At 43.7% G+C, this 15,803-nt stretch overlaps 1 protein-coding gene across 5 annotated transcripts in view; it reads right to left on the reverse strand.

Annotated features, from left to right (window-relative positions):
- The window catches only part of LOC137334860 (DENN domain-containing protein 5B-like), a 246,399-nt gene that overhangs the window by 145,332 nt on the left and 85,264 nt on the right, over positions 1-15,803 (reverse strand). For 3 of the 5 annotated variants that reach the window (XM_067999893.1, XM_067999891.1, XM_067999896.1), the window contains exon 2: positions 124-195. The exons of the other annotated variants lie outside the window; for them this stretch is intronic. In XM_067999893.1, coding sequence (XP_067855994.1) covers positions 124-195 — 72 coding nt within the window. The remainder of the gene's footprint in view (positions 1-123; positions 196-15,803) is intronic. 5 annotated transcript variants of the gene reach the window in all.

Consider the following 15,803-nt stretch of genomic DNA (forward strand, 5'->3'; position numbering starts at 1 on the left):
TCGGCTAGGAATGATGGGTCAGGTGGGATTCCAGCAAAATTTCCAGAATTTGGAAAGGCGGAGGGAGATAAACTCAGAAAGGAAACAGAAACGTCAGAGATCTAGCGGTTTTCCACTCTTTACCTGAGGCTTTGTTTGGACATGGAGTATCTTGGCTCCTGCCATATCGCTCTGCTTCTAGCCATTGGCATAGTGCTATACAACACAAATAAAGAGACAAAACGGTGTGTAAAAACAAATTCAAAACAAAAAAAAAATGCTTTGAAAGGTGGTTAAGAACATGTAATTATTAAGAAAGGTGCCACAAGGACATTTTAAACGCTCGATCTACAACATAATATAAAGCCAGGAGCAAGGGAATGGCCACTCGACCCATCAAGGGCCACTCCACCCAGAGTTCGTCTATGATTATGCCATCATGATTCCCTCTCACCATCACCTGTTAGTCCCTCCTTTAAGGAATGCAAAGTTCCTTCTCCGACCTCCCCTGAAAAAAAATTAAGCAGAGCTACTAACCCCCTCCACAACAGATAATGATCCAGCTCCCTTTTAAAAGGTGCCAACTGAGTCAACTAAGTTCTCTTGGTGTCTATTCCACAGGTCCATTATCCTGTTGGTGGGGGGGATGGGGTAAGAGATGAGGGGGAAGGTAGTTAATTTTTAATCTGTAACATCTGCATCAGAAACACATTACTATCCCTAAGATGCTGGCCCGTCATGAGCCCTGTTACAATGTACATTGTTTGCGGCTCTCTTGGCTCCGACATAGTATAAGCATGATCGTATGTTTCACTTACTGTTCCCCACCAGTGTTACAGACCGGATCAATCGCACTTCCAAGCTGATGGAAGGCCAGGTTAAAAAGAGGCACGATTGTATGTGAATGAATTTTAAAAATAAAATGGACAGGCTTGAGTTAAAACAATGTGCATTACTGGGAAAACAAACTGGATAAGTGTTTAAAAAATATGTAACCAAGGTCCATCCTTCATTGTTCTTTGAGGTCTGCCAGTAAATTGTCAATAGGAAGATCTGTTTTCGGACCAAGTACCCTCAGATTATTCGCAAATTCCCTCTGATAGAACGCCCTTGTGTCATCTCTGGTGTCTCTAACCTCTCTCTCGTCCCATCACAACTTTTCTTGTATCTCTTCATTTCACTGGTACTGCTACATTGAGCATTGTTTTGAACTTTTCTCTCTTACTCCTCCCAAGCCAATACACTCTTCCTTTCTCTTGTATCTTTAAATCTATAGTTGCTAGGAGACAGTTCTGCCAATCAACTGCAGCAGCTGCATCCCAGTGAAACCCAATGAATGTATGTGTTCAAATCAAGGCTCATCGCAACGACTCCTGCTGCCTTATTTATTTTCTCCCAGGACCATAAAACTATGGTCCTACTCACCTCCCTCAACCTTCCCCTTACAATCGCAAGCTTTTAAAACCCGTGCTTTCCATGACTCATCGCCATTTCTCGACTTACCACCTCTTTTCAGCCTTGGTGGTGTCCCGCACTATGACCCTTCATCTAGGTTTGTTGACAAAAAACAAAAAACATCTTTGCCTTAAAGCCAGTAACGTGTAGCTTCTCAGAGAAGTTCAACTGGTCACAGATTCGAGAATTTCTCATCAAGCCTCAATAACACCAACTATATCCCAATGTATCCAATGGTACAGTAACTAACACAAATTCAAGTCTCTGTCCTGACTAAGATTTGCCGTTGAACTTCCCTAGGAATTAGTGTCTCGCCGATCTGGGGCCTGGGTCTGGGGAGCAAAGGAAGGAAAATGCCAGTCCTCACTGCATTTTAGGTACTCCTTTTGGCAAGATGCTTCAGGTGAACAGAGCCTTGGTCAGACCCCATGTGGAATACTGCATTCAGTTCTGGACTTCAGGAAGGATATATTGGCCTTGGAGGGGTGCAATGCTGATTCACCAGAATCATACCAGGGCTAAATCATGAGGGCAGGTGGCATAGACTAGGTTTGTATTCCCTTGAGTCTGGAAGAGTGAGGGGTGATCTAATTGAGGTGTTTAAAATGATAAATGGATTTGAAAGGATAGACAAAGAGAAACTATTTCTTCTAGTGGAGGACAATGGGACATAATCTTAAAATTAGAGCTAGGCCATTTAGGAGTGAAATCAGGAAGCACTTTTCACACAAAGGGCAGTGGAAATCTGGAACTCTCCTCCAAAAGGCTGTAGATGCTGGGGGACAATTGAAACTTTCAAGACCGAGATCAATAGATTTTTGTTAGGTAAGGGTATCAAGAGATATGGAGCACAGGAGGGTAAATGGAGTTGAGGTACAGATCAGCCATGATCTAATTGAATGGTTGAACAGGCTCGAGTGGCTGAATGGGCTACAGTTTCGATGTTGCTACGTAAGATTGCCACACAGTTACTAATGTAAATGTCATTAAGTTGGATCATCCTACCCTGTATAATGTTGATTGGCAGGAGCTGTAGAACATAGGAACAGGAAAAGGCCATTCAGCCCCTCGGGCCTGCTCCATCATTCAAATAGATTGTGGTTGATTTGTATCTTAACTCCATTTACACGACTTGGTTCCATATCTCTTAATACCCTTGCCTAATAAAAATCTATCTATCTCAGTTTTTAAGTTTTCAATTGACCCCGAGCCTCAACAGCTTTTTTGGGGGAGAGAATTCCGGATTCGCACTACCCTTTGTGTGAAGAAATTATTCTTAACATCACCCTTGAATGGCTTAGCTCTAATTTTATTATTGCGGAAGCTTAGTAAAGACCTGTCACAATTCTGAGTCACACATAGTTTCAGACAATTAATATTACGAATCAGAGAAGCTATCCTCATTACATCATGAGAATGAATCACTTCAGAACACACACTATGGATATTAAGAGGCAAAAATTGCTTCACGTCACTGGTACAAGTGCTACAAGATTATGTCTTGCCTGCAGCAAGGTGCATTCCCAGACAATGTTGCCTTAACTTGTGTCAATTATCTTGCTGCACTGCAGGAACCATCAACAATCATGCTACATGAACACAAACAAATCGTAATTTGACAACAGGGAATGGGATTTGGTGGTTCTCATCACATCTGTTCTTGGCATTTAGTGCAGCTGCGACCGGAAGCCAGTGCACTGGAACCCTTGTCGAATTATGCTACTTGACACATCACCATTTCTTTCCATGAAGAAACTTCACACCACCAGGAAATGAATTGAGAATTCACCTATTATTTTTAGGTTTTTCCACCACCACAAGAGCACTTCCTCGCCTCCCCTCCACTCTAAGTGTCAGCTTGGCTCAGTTGGTAGCACTCCTGTCTTGGAGTTGGAGGGCTGTGGATTCAAGCCCCCAACTCCAAGACTTGAACATGATGACACTCCCGTGACGTATTGAGCGAATGCTGCATCGCTGCAGGCGCCATTTAGCTATGAGGCGTTAACTAAAGGCCGCGTCTATCCCAGTAGTTCAGAGGGACGTAAAAGATTCTATAGCACTATTGAGGAAACAGTCTTAAAAATGTTGGATCGCAGTTCTTCAGTGAGTGTGTTTCAAAAACATTGTTGCTACACAGAGCGGCATGCGACATGCAATGCACATCTTAAAGTGGATAGAGACGACCCTCAGGCTTCGCTCCAGTGAGTGGGGATCCCACATTTTAGAATCATAGAATCTTACAGCACAGGAGGAGGCCATTCGGTCCATCGTGCTTGTGCTGGTTCTTTGAAAGAGCTATCCAAATCTCCCCCGCTCTTTCTCCTTAGCCCTTTTGAAAGTTACTATTTATCTGCTTCCACCAATCTTTCAGGCAGTGCATTCCAGATCATAACAACTCGCTGCGTTAAAAAAGATTCTCCTTCTGCCAGTGGAAACAGTTTCTCCCTATCTACTCTATCAAAACCCCTCATAATTTTGAACGCCTCTATTAAGTCGCCCCTTAACCTTCTCTGCTCTGAGGAGAACAATCCCAGCTTCTCCTGTCTCTCCACATAACTAAAGTCCCTCAGCCCTGGTACCATCCTGGTAAATCTCCTCTGCACCCTCTCCGTTTTGGCATGGTCGCCCTTGGTTGCGTTGCTCTGGATTAGCTTGTCCTTTATGTTGCATCTGTGTGGTGTTCTTTGGCTTTCGACCCATCTCATGTAGTGCTCGGTTAACATGGCCATTTGGCCAGAATCAAGTGCCTGAGCTTTGAAGAATTTCTTCTCCTTCAGTATTAAGCGTTTTGTTAAGCTGTTGCATTCTACCAGTATCCAGCAAAGGAAGATTTCTTTTTAAACCATACTTCTCTGAACAACTGCAATGCAGCACTTTTAAGAGACTTCCATTTTTTGGGAAATTGCTGGGTGCAAATTAAGTACTTTATTTCAGTCTGAAACTTCCATTTTGTCATCTGGCAAATAACATCGTACAGGACACCGCAGCTGGATGCACCGTACAGGACGCCGCAGCTGGATGCACCGTACAGGACGCCGCAGCTGGATGCACCGTACAGGACGCCGCAGCTGGATGCACCGTACAGGACGCCGCAGCTGGACGCGGTGTACAGGACGCCGCAGCTGGACGCGCCGTACAGGACGCCGCAGCTGGACGCGCCGTACAGGACGCCGCAGCTGGACTCGGCGTACAGGACGCCGCAGCTGGACGCGCCGTACAGGACGCCGCAGCTGGACTCGGCGTACAGGACGCCGCAGCTGGACGCGCCGTACAGGACGCCGCAGCTGGATGAGTTATATTAGACACCACAGCCAGATGAGCTACAACAGTGCAGGTACCATAGGAACAGGAGTAGGTCATTCAGCCCCTCGGGCCTGCTCAGTCATTCAAATAGATTGTGGCTGATCTGTATCTCAATTCCATTTATCCACCTTAGCTTCATATCCCTTGATACCCCTAACTAACAAAAATCTATCGATCTCAGTCTTGAAAGCTCGAACTGACCCCCAGTATCCATAGCCATTTTGGGGGGTGGGTGGGGTGAAAGAGTTCCAGATTTCCACTACCTTTTGTATGAAGTGCCTCCTGATTTCAGGGCTGTGGGCAAAGCGCAGGGGAGTGAGACTAATTGGATAGCCCTTTCAAAGAGCCGGCACAGACACGATGGGCTGAATGGCCTCCTTCGATGTTGTATGATTCCATGATTTCACTCCTAAATGGCCTAGCTCTAATTTTAAGATTATGCCCCCTTGTTCTGGATTCACCCACCAGAAGAAATAGTTTTTCTTTATCTACCCGATCGAATCCTTTTATCACTTAAAACACCTCAATGAGATCACCCCTCATCCGTCTAAACTCAAGGGCACACTGTCCAGCCTGCACTGCTTAAATCACTTCAAGCACATTGCAACACTGACTCTTCTTGTGAAGACAACCGTTCCCTTGAATCTCTGACCCGGATTAGGCGTGACAGTAATTATCAAGCTCGGAGAGAAGAACGGGAGAGAAATATACAAGAACTACATGCGCCAACTGCGCGTTTTGGTAAACAAGTTACACAAACGGCAAACCCAACTGTAATTTAATTACTTACGTTATGAATCGGTGCCATTATGACAATGTCATGCGCCTTAAAAGCAGTGCGCGTAGGGGTGGAGATGTATTTTCCAATCTTCAAAGCAGTTTAAGTGGCAAACAGCAGCTGAAATGTGTTATTAAGCTGTGCTGCAGCAAGGCAGCTCATATAAAGTCTTCAAAGGGCAAAAGAGATGGGCACGGACGGTTTTAATAATATTGCAGAATATATAATGAGGAACAATGAAAATCCAAGTTTAGGACACGGTGGAGGTCAGCTGCACCAGTCACTAATTACTGAAGCCTTCAGGGTTAGTAATTCTCAGCTCCCCATTGACCATTTGAATTACAACAACAATAACTTGGATTTATATAGCACCTTTAACGTGGTGAAACGTCTCAAGGCACTTCACAGGAGGTAGAGAGGGTTAGGGAAAGAATTCCAGAGCTTAGCGCCTAGACAGCTGAAGGCACGGCCGCCAATGGTGGAGCGACAAAAATTGGGGATGCTCAAGAGGCAAGAATTGGAGGAACGCAGACATCTCGGGGGGGTTGTAGGACTCGAGGAGGTTACAGAGATAGGGAGGGGTGAGGTCGTGGAGGGATTTGAAAACAAGGATGAGAATTTTAAAATTGAGGTGTTGCTGGACTGGGAACCAAAGTCGGTCAGCGAGCAGAGGGGTGATGGGTGAGCGGGACTTGGTGCGAGTTAGGATACGAGCAGTACAGTTTTGGATGAGCTGAATTGTATACAATATGTAAAATGATATTTAAAATTTGATTGATGTTTCATATCAACCATTATAAAACTCCTCTAAATGGCACTGCCCACAGACTAGAAAATTCTATGATGAGTTAAAGGGTCTCAACCACAGCAAAAGTTGCGGGTATCAATATCCCTGGGATAAGGATGATGTAAAAAAAAAATTCACACAGGGTTCCCCATTCCTGATCGCGACCCACTGGAGAGACTGGGGGTTGGATTCTCTCTCTCTTCTTTTGGCAGCACCTCCTCCATCAGCTAGAAGGACAGGGCAGTAGTTCCATGGGAACACCGTCACCTCCAGGTTCCCCTCCAAGTCACACACCATCCTGACTTGGAAATATATCGCCGTTCCTTCATCGTCGCCGGGTCAAAATCCTGGAACTCCCTTCCTAACAGCACTGTGGGAGAACCTTCACACATGGACTGCAGCGGTTCAAGAAGGCGACTCACCACCACCTTCTCAAGGGCAACTAGGGATGGGCAATAAATGCTGGCCTTGCCAGTGATGCCCACATCCCGAGAATTAAAAATAAAAAACAAGGGAAGGATCGGGCTCAGCTGTGATGCCATTCATGGTTGAATACCTTAGTGTCCTGGCCAATATTTACCCCGAGTCAACATCACTAAAACAGATTATCTGGTCATTTATCTTATTGCTGTCTGTGGGACCCTGCTGTGTGCAAATTGGCTGCCACGTTTCTTACATTAAAACAGCGAACTACACTTCAAAAGTATTTAATTGGCTGTGAAGCACTGTGGGACATCCTGTGGTCATGAAATGTGCTGTATAAATGCAAGACCTATCTTCATTTTTTAGCGATTCTCAGACTCTACTTATATTCCCACTTTTGGTACCTTGGGTGAATATCCACCTCTGAGAGTCATAGCTCTGAGTCATTTTAAATTATGGGCAGTATTTTTTTTGAAGGGCCAAAGGGCTCATACCCTGTGTTTGCATTTTTAGGAATACAGACATCTGTAGACAATATTGAGTGGGGGTGGGGTGCAAGCAGTCGATGTCAGTGGTGCACAGATACGACCTAGGCAACTCAAAAGTGCTTACGTCACCGACACAAAAATATCTGTCGTCTCAGGGACCATTTACATTTCTCCACCTTCTTCCCTTTGCGGACAATACCTTTCCTATGAGTGTCGCAGCTAAGGTGTTAGTTGTAGCTCAGTGATAGCCTCTGAGTCAGAACGTTGTGGGTTCAAGCCCCACTCCAGGGACTTGAGCACATAATCCAGGCTGAAACTCCAGTGCAGTACTGTGGGAGTGTTGGAGGTGCCGTCTTTCAGATGAGACGTTAAACCGAGGTCCCTTCTGCACGTTCAGGTGGACGTAACAGATCCCACGGCACTAATTATCCCTCAACCAACACATAAAACACTTCTAAAGTACTTCATTGGCTGTAAAGCACTTTGGGACGTTCTGAGGCTGTGAAAGGCGCTATATAAATGCAAGTCTTTCTTTTTTTTCCTTCTTCCCTCCCTTCCTTTCTTTCTAGGAAAACCTAAAGTGAGGAACGGAACAAGCTTTGGCAACAGAGAGAGAGAAAAAAAAATCACTGGGCCAGTCAATCATGGATCCGACTAATTTTAATATTTTAAAGATATAAATTGTAGATGGGAAAAGAAAACAAAGGTTGGAAGCTTACACTTAGGGCTCCACTTGGGAATTCACAAGTGCCCTAAGACATAAACACGACAAGCCTCCACTCACAGGGATATCTACCCGAACCAGGAGTCTCTGCCTATTTAAAAGGAGCTTTAACAGTCTTTTGGGAAAAGGAAATGGAAAAAAAAAGGAGCCTCATTTTTAAATCAATGCCGTTGATGTGGTTATTTGTGTCAGAACTGTGTTCAGGTCAGGGCAAGAGGGAGCAGTTTGGATGCTGCATACTTGTGCGATGACTGTTTCAGGGAGTATACATTTAAAAACAGGGTGCGAGCTAGTCAGTCTGAAACTAAAATATGTTGCATTTCTAGTGGAATTTAAACATATCCAATTGAATATATCGGATTGATTGATGATATTTGTCAGCTGCCAGAAAATGTACGCTTATACCTGAAGTAGTTAAATTATCTACCTGATTTTATTCACTAACTTTCTTAATGTTGTCATTGAGTTTATTTACTGTATTGATACAAAAGAAAGACTTGCATTTATATAGTGCCACTCATGCCCTCAGGACAGCCCAAAGCACTTTACATCCAATGAAGTACTTTGGAAGTTTAATCATTGTTGTAATATAGGAAACGTGGCAGCCAATATGTGCACAGCAAGCTCCCACAAGCAGCAATGAGGTAAATGACCAAATAATCCATTTTATTGATGTTGGTTGAAGGATAAATATTGACCAGGACACAGGGGAGAACTGCCCTGCTCTTCTTCAAATAGTGCCATGGGATCTTTTACGTCCACCTGAAAGGACAGATGGGGCCCCGGTTTAACGTCTCATCCAAAAGACAGCACCTCTGACAGTGCAGCACTCCCTCAGTACTGCACTGGAGAGTCAGCCTTGATTTTGTGCTCAAGTCTCTGGAGTGGGACTTGAACCCACAACCTTCTGACTCACAGGCGAGAGTGCTACCACTAAGCCACAGCTAAAACAAACAGGTGTTCTTGATGTAGGGGGTGAATCTTTTGACTGTCTTCTGCCATCGTAGGAAATTTTGTGCTCACATCCCCGGAGTGGGACTTGAACCCACAACCTTCTGACTCAATATTAAAGAACTATGTGGGGCAATTTAAGTCAATACACTTCGGTGTTGTGAGATACGTTTCTTATGCGATACGCCTCAAATTGCTCTCATTACCAGTACCAGACCTGCATCCACCAGTACTTTGCCCCAGTGTTATACAGTTCAACAAAACTGTAGAAAATAACAGCACAGGAGGAAGCCATTCAGTCCATTGTATCTGTGCTGGTTCTTAGGTAGCGCAATCCAAAACTAATCCTGCGAATCCTCTGCTCTCTTTCCATAGCCCTGCACCTTCCTCTGCTACAAAAGTTTCTCTACTGTTCCCTTAAAAGACGCAGTGGTTTCTGCTTGAACTATTCCTTGTGGCGAAGTATCCCATGCTCTAACAATCGTCTTTGTAAAGAAATCTGGGCTAACCTCTCTCCTCACTCTCGTAAGTGACAATTTTATGTTGATGACTCCTCGTCACTGAGTCTCCAACCAGAGGAAATGGTCTTCCTTACTAACCCAGCAAAAGTCTTCATAATTTTAAAAACCTCTATTAGATGCTCTCTCCAGGCAGAACCCAGGACCAAACCCCTAATTCCAGAGCTGGGACTTTCCCCACAGTTCATGTCGACACTGTCTGAAAATGTTATGAAATCCTAGGGACAACACAGAGGGGTTTCCAAATTGACACATGACATCATTAAAAACCCTTAACCAAAACTGGATGGGACTTTAACCCCATAATAGCCAATCGACTGCAGAATTCAACAAGGTGTTTTTTTTAAAACAAGATTAACCTCCAATAAATGGAAACCTTAATATCAGAACATAGGGACAGGAGTAGGCCATTCAGTCCTTCAAGCCTGTTCCGCCTTTCAATTAGATCATGGCTGATCATTATGATCTGACGGTACTTTGATCTTGCCAGAGATCCCACAGTGTGGGTCTCCTGCAGCCGGTTATAAGCCAAGTGTAAGACTACTGGGTTGTCAAGACCAGTGGCCATGGAGACTGATTTTACCAGAGTTTAGTGAGTCTCGACAGTCTTACATCTGGCTTGGAGCCGGTTGGGTGAGACAATATAAAAGTGTCTTTAAAGAACAAGGTGTGGAGATGCCGGTGATGGACTGGGGTTGACAATTGTAAACAATTTTACAACACCAAGTTATAGTCCAACAATTTTATTTGAAAGTCACAAGCTTTCAGAGGCTTCCGACTTCCTCAGGTGAATGTGGAAATGAAATCGGATTTCAGTTCCACATTCTCCTGAGGAAGGAGGAAGCCTCCGAAAGCTTGTGATTTTCAAATAAAATTGTTGGACTATAACTTGGTGTTGTAAAATTGTTTACAATTTAAAGAACAAAACAGTGTTGAGTACTTTGGATTTCGTTATCAACAGCACCCACGGTGTTAACCACTTTAACCTGTTGTTTTCATGTCTACCATTGATAAACTAATCAGTCTGCTTCATTGGCTGCAAAGTGCTTTGGGATGTCCAGAGGTTGTGAAAAGCACTATATAAATACAAATTCGTTCTTTATTTCAGTCAGTCTCTGGTCAGAGGGGAACAATGACTGAATCTCTAGAATGTGACATGCTACAGGCATTACAAAAGGGACACTGCAGTCCAGATAAATCACATTGTGCCTTCTCCTCCCCCCACCCTTCATAGTTAAGGTTTCCTAGGCTATTAATCTAGCAATAATGTAGGCCTCTCAATCTCCTTTAACCAGAACTGGACCTCCCACACCTCCTCCATCACTAAAGCTGCCTCCAAGATGCTCAGTATCCTCTTTCATGTCTAACTCTTCCTTTCTCCTCAACTTTCTAAAGCCCAGGTGGAGTCCTGAACTCTGCTCCCATGGCTTGGAAGGTCAACCTCCAATAACAATCCTCTCACCTACAGTGTCTAATTTTCATATCACAACCATTCTAGCCATTGAAGTACTTTTGAAATGTAGTAACTCTTGTAATGTAGGAAACACGGCAGCCAATTTGCACACAGCAAGGGCCCACAAACATCAATATGATAATGACCAGACAATCTGTTTTAGGAATGTTGGTTGAGGGATAAATATTGGCCAGGACACCAAGGAGAACTCCGCTGTTCTTCTTCAAATAGCTGCATGGGATCTTTTACACGCACCCGAGAGGGCAGACGGGGCCTCGGTTTAACGTCTCATCCAAAAGACAGATGAATACTACTATGGTCAAAGCTGCTCTGAATTTTTCCTTCTTGTTCCTTGTAAGCTCTGACTATGTTCACCTTCATGCTCCGTCCTCACCTTGTTGAATTCAGGACTCATCACAAAGTCTCCTACCCCACATCACTCTTTCCCAGAATCTGAAAACTCAAAACTCCTTGCATCACTACCTCCCCGCAAACAATTTCTGAAAACTAAGCTTGGCATCACCTAACTTGCTGATATACCTCATCTCCTCTTCAAATCTTTTCAAACTTGGTGCTTTTCTGCACTTGAATTGGTCCAAAAAAAAAGGAAAATTCCCGGGCATATACACTTAGTCGAGCAAAACTCCAGAGTATTGATCTCATCAATTCAAACCAGCGTCTGATACCCCAGGAATGGTTTCTAGCCATCCAGTACAGTACAGATTTAGTGTTCTGAGATCAGTTTCTAGCCATCCAGTACAGTACAGATTTAGTGTTCTGAGATCAGTTTCTAGCCATCCAGTACAGTACAGATTTAGTGTCCTGAGATCAGTTTCTAGCAGACCAGTACAGTACAGATTTAGTGTTCTGAGGTCAGTTTCTAGCAGACCAGTACAGTACAGATTTAGTGTTCTGAGATCAGTTTCTAGCAGACCAGTACAGTACAGATTTAGTGTCCTGAGGTCAGTTTCTAGCAGACCAGTACAGTACTGATTTAGTGTCCTGAGGTCAGTTTCTAGCAGACCAGTACAGTACTGATTTAGTGTTCTGAGGTCAGTTTCTAGTAGACCAGTACAGTACAGATTTAGTGTTCTGAGGTCAGTTTCTAGCAGACCAGTACAGTACTGATTTAGTGTTCTGAGGTCAGTTTCTAGCCATCCAGTACAGTACAGATTTAGTGTCCTGAGGTCAATTGTACAAAAATGAATCTGAAAAAGTTGTTTGTTTTTCCTACCCCTCTTAAAAAAACTGTCAGGATTGGGCGAGCTCTGCAATCTAAAACCCTATTGTGACAACTGTTCTCTTATTCAGGAGGTAACATAAACCAAACGTGTCTAACATGTTAAGAAGATAAAGCACTGAATGAGGAAAGCCCCCCAACTTGGAACATCAAGGACACTTCTTCTACACACCATGTATAATTTAATCTACTCGAGCCATTAAACATCCTGTGGGAAAGTCCTGCTCAAATACTCCCTGATCCCCAATGGTAACCTTCAGAATATTCAGCCATTCCCCCCCATCTCCATTATTAAACCTGGGCCCTGCCCTCTACCAACAACACAGTGAGGGATGAGGGACTTCAGTTATGTGGAGTGACTAGAGAAGCTGGGATTGTGCTGCTTAGAGCAGAGAAGGTTAAGGGGAGATTTAAAGAGTTGTTCAAAAATTATGAAGAGTTTTGATAAAGTAGATAGGGAGAAACTGTTTCCACTGGCAGGAGGGTCGGTAACCAGAGGACACGGATTTAAGATAATTGGCAAAAGAATTAGAGGGGAGATGAGGAGAATTTTTTTATGCAGTTGTAATGATCTGGAATGCATTGCTTGAAAGGGTTGTGCAAGTAGGTTCAATAATAACTTTCTCAAGGGAACTGGATAAATACTTGAAAAGGAAAAATTTACAGAGCTATGGGACTAATTGGATAGCTCTTTCAAACAGCTGGCATAGGCAAGATGGGCCGAATAGCCTCCTTCTGTGCTGCAAGATTCTTTGATTCTACGAACACCCCCTCCCCACCACATGTATATAAATGTCCAGTAGCACAAGAATCATTCTGTCTATCGGGTGTTCGATCATCTCAGTCTACCTTCCCTCCATTCCCAATGAGATATTTGCCCAACTCCTTTTTTAAGACATTAATTGACTTTGCTTTTGCTGGGGATCTGTTCAATAAGCATGCCTGTATTCACTTGGGGCTTGTTAACTTGAAACCTGCAGCCTCTAGTTCTGTGCTCACAGTCTAAGTTAAATAGGTTGTTTCTATTTGTATCATCTGTGCCACTCAGCATTTTAAAGATCAGAATCATATCTCCTCCCCAATTTCCTTTGCTCCAACATAAACAAGTCACCATCTCCTCATAACTTAGAGCCCCAAGTCCCAGATTCATCACTTCTCTAAACCCTCCTCATGCTACAATATCCTTTCAAAGGAGGGATACCTATGCAGCATTTTGACTGCAGCTTCACCAGTTACCTATTACAAAGATGTGTTTACAGTGAAATGCCCTTCTATTTTACACTGATAATTGATTAGCATTGTTGGTAACAGCCTTGCAGTAGCTGGAGTATTCAGTGACTAGTTAACAATTGCACCTAGATCTTTTCTCTCTTTATTAAATTAAATTGTGCCTTTTCACAATGTACGTATGTCCCAATACAAATTAGCTTCTGTTTATCTACAACAAAATCCAGCTACCATTCTTCACCCCGTCTCTGTGACTGATCCACACTTTTCTGTATGCTGTTGGTCTCCCTTCCCTTGCCAGGTAGATTTGATTTCACTCATATTTAACAATAGCATCCACAGCAGGAGATTCACAGTGGACCCCCGACAGACTCCGCCTCGTCACTGCCCCCACTTTCTATTACACCTTAAAGACCTACCAACCGGTAGCTTAACACCTGGAAGCTAACTTAAGTTGCCGACATTGCAGGGTCACCCCAGCATGTGACTACTCTATGCTCTGGGATTTATGCGTCTGTAGACTACACTGCTCTTTATCTGGGAACCAATTTCTCCCAAATCGTATAGCACACAATGTTTTCATTGTCTCCCCGGGATGTAATACATCGTAAGAGTCAAGTGCAAATCCACAGAGCTCAGTAAAAATCACCCCAAGTGATTCACCAAACTGGGGAAGGATTTGTTCCCTCCACAAACTGTTGCAAAATCATAAACGCGTTGATAAAGAACCAGTTCACTGTTTTGTTACACCCGACACAGATGAAATCCACCCCCACGGCAGCTTTCCGGCATCATCTTTGGGTGATATCTTGATTTAAAGAAGTTTGAGTTACACCGCAAGTAGACTTTTTGCTGTTGTTTCACTGTTTACATTGACTTGATACATGATCTCGCCAAAGGGCCTCAGTTTCAATGGTGTGTTAGATAAAATCTCTTTGCAGGTAAAACCGATGCATGTTTTTGCAGCACAGATAATCTTATCTCATGACTTGGAACAGTGGAACAGGAATAGGCCATTCAGCCCCTCCAGCCTGTTCTGCCATCCAGTTAAATCGTGGCTGATCTCAACTCCATATTCCTTGATGCCCCTATCTAACAAATATCTATCGATCCGGTATTGAAAATTTCAACTGACCCCCAGCCTTGTGGGAGAAGAGTGTTCCAGATTTCCATTGCCCCTTGAAAAAGTGGTTCCTGATTTCACTGCTATCTGGCCCAGCACTGAAGGAAAGGAAACAGCTTACATTTATATAGCGCCTTTAACAACCTCAGGATGTCCCAAAGCACTTTACAGCCAATTAAGTACTTTTGAAATGTAGTCACTGTTGTAATGCAGGAAGCACAACAACCAATTTGCACACAGCAAGGTCCCAGAAACAGCAATGAGATAAATAACCAGATCATCTGCTTTTAGTGATGTTTACTGAGGGATAAATATTGGCCAGGATAGCTCTAGCCAAAATGTTGACATTGAATAGTTTCCCTTAGATGTACGAATGGAAAAAGCTGCAGCTCTGCTTTTATAAACGTAGCCCCCGGACCCCACGAAGGTGCCCCTTATATGCCATTGTGCTATTTGACTTTGCTCAATCTGCCAACGACTGAACATAAAGTTGGTGAAGACACAACTTCACAGCACAGTCCTTGTATTACAGAATTATCTTGATGGAATGGTCACCATGTGAAATATGTCACACAGCGATAAATCAAGGGCTTCCGGAAATGCATGGAGGAATAAGTGCCCTAAGGGAACACTTACAGCCTGCCCTTATTTAAATTGCTTGTGAATATTTTGTCACACATTCTCAATCCTCACTGTGTAGAGCCTTTACTGCTCACGCACTTGTTTACACAGTCAATGCTCACCACTTTACCAATGACCGAGAATCGAACTGCAATATTACTGGCATAATGTGGAGGCAAAATAAATAACTGTCCCCTTCCCTACCCTGTATACTATAACCTCTTCCCCAAAGCAGGTTTCCATTTCCTGTACACAAATTGTGGGATGACTCTCTGCCACTGAAATGTGCACAAGCCCCATGATTAACGGCTCAACATAGCACATAGCACGAGTGAAGTTTGCTCCATAGTGGCTTTTCAGAGGGTGACTGCCAAATTTGTGCATGACTTGAGGTAATGTCTCCACTGCAGACTGTAACCCTTTCACTTGCCAGCTACAATGATCAACTAATAGGGACAAGGCAATCCATGCTGCTACTGGGATTTCAGTTAAGTGTGATAATGGGTACGAGCAGTCTGTCCATTTGAATTGCGCAGCCAAACAATCATAGATTATATGTTAACACATGTTATGTCTGCAGAGAGCACTGAGAGCTGTATAACACTGGGGTGCAGCACTGGTGGGTACAGGTCTGTCACTGTATTACACTGGGGTACAGGTCTGTCACTGTGTAACACTGGGGTACAGTACTGGTGGGTACAGGTCTGTCACTGTATTACACTGGGGTACAGGT

The sequence above is a fragment of the Heptranchias perlo genome, chromosome 18 (assembly GCF_035084215.1).
Source record: "Heptranchias perlo isolate sHepPer1 chromosome 18, sHepPer1.hap1, whole genome shotgun sequence".
NCBI lineage: Eukaryota > Metazoa > Chordata > Chondrichthyes > Hexanchiformes > Hexanchidae > Heptranchias > Heptranchias perlo.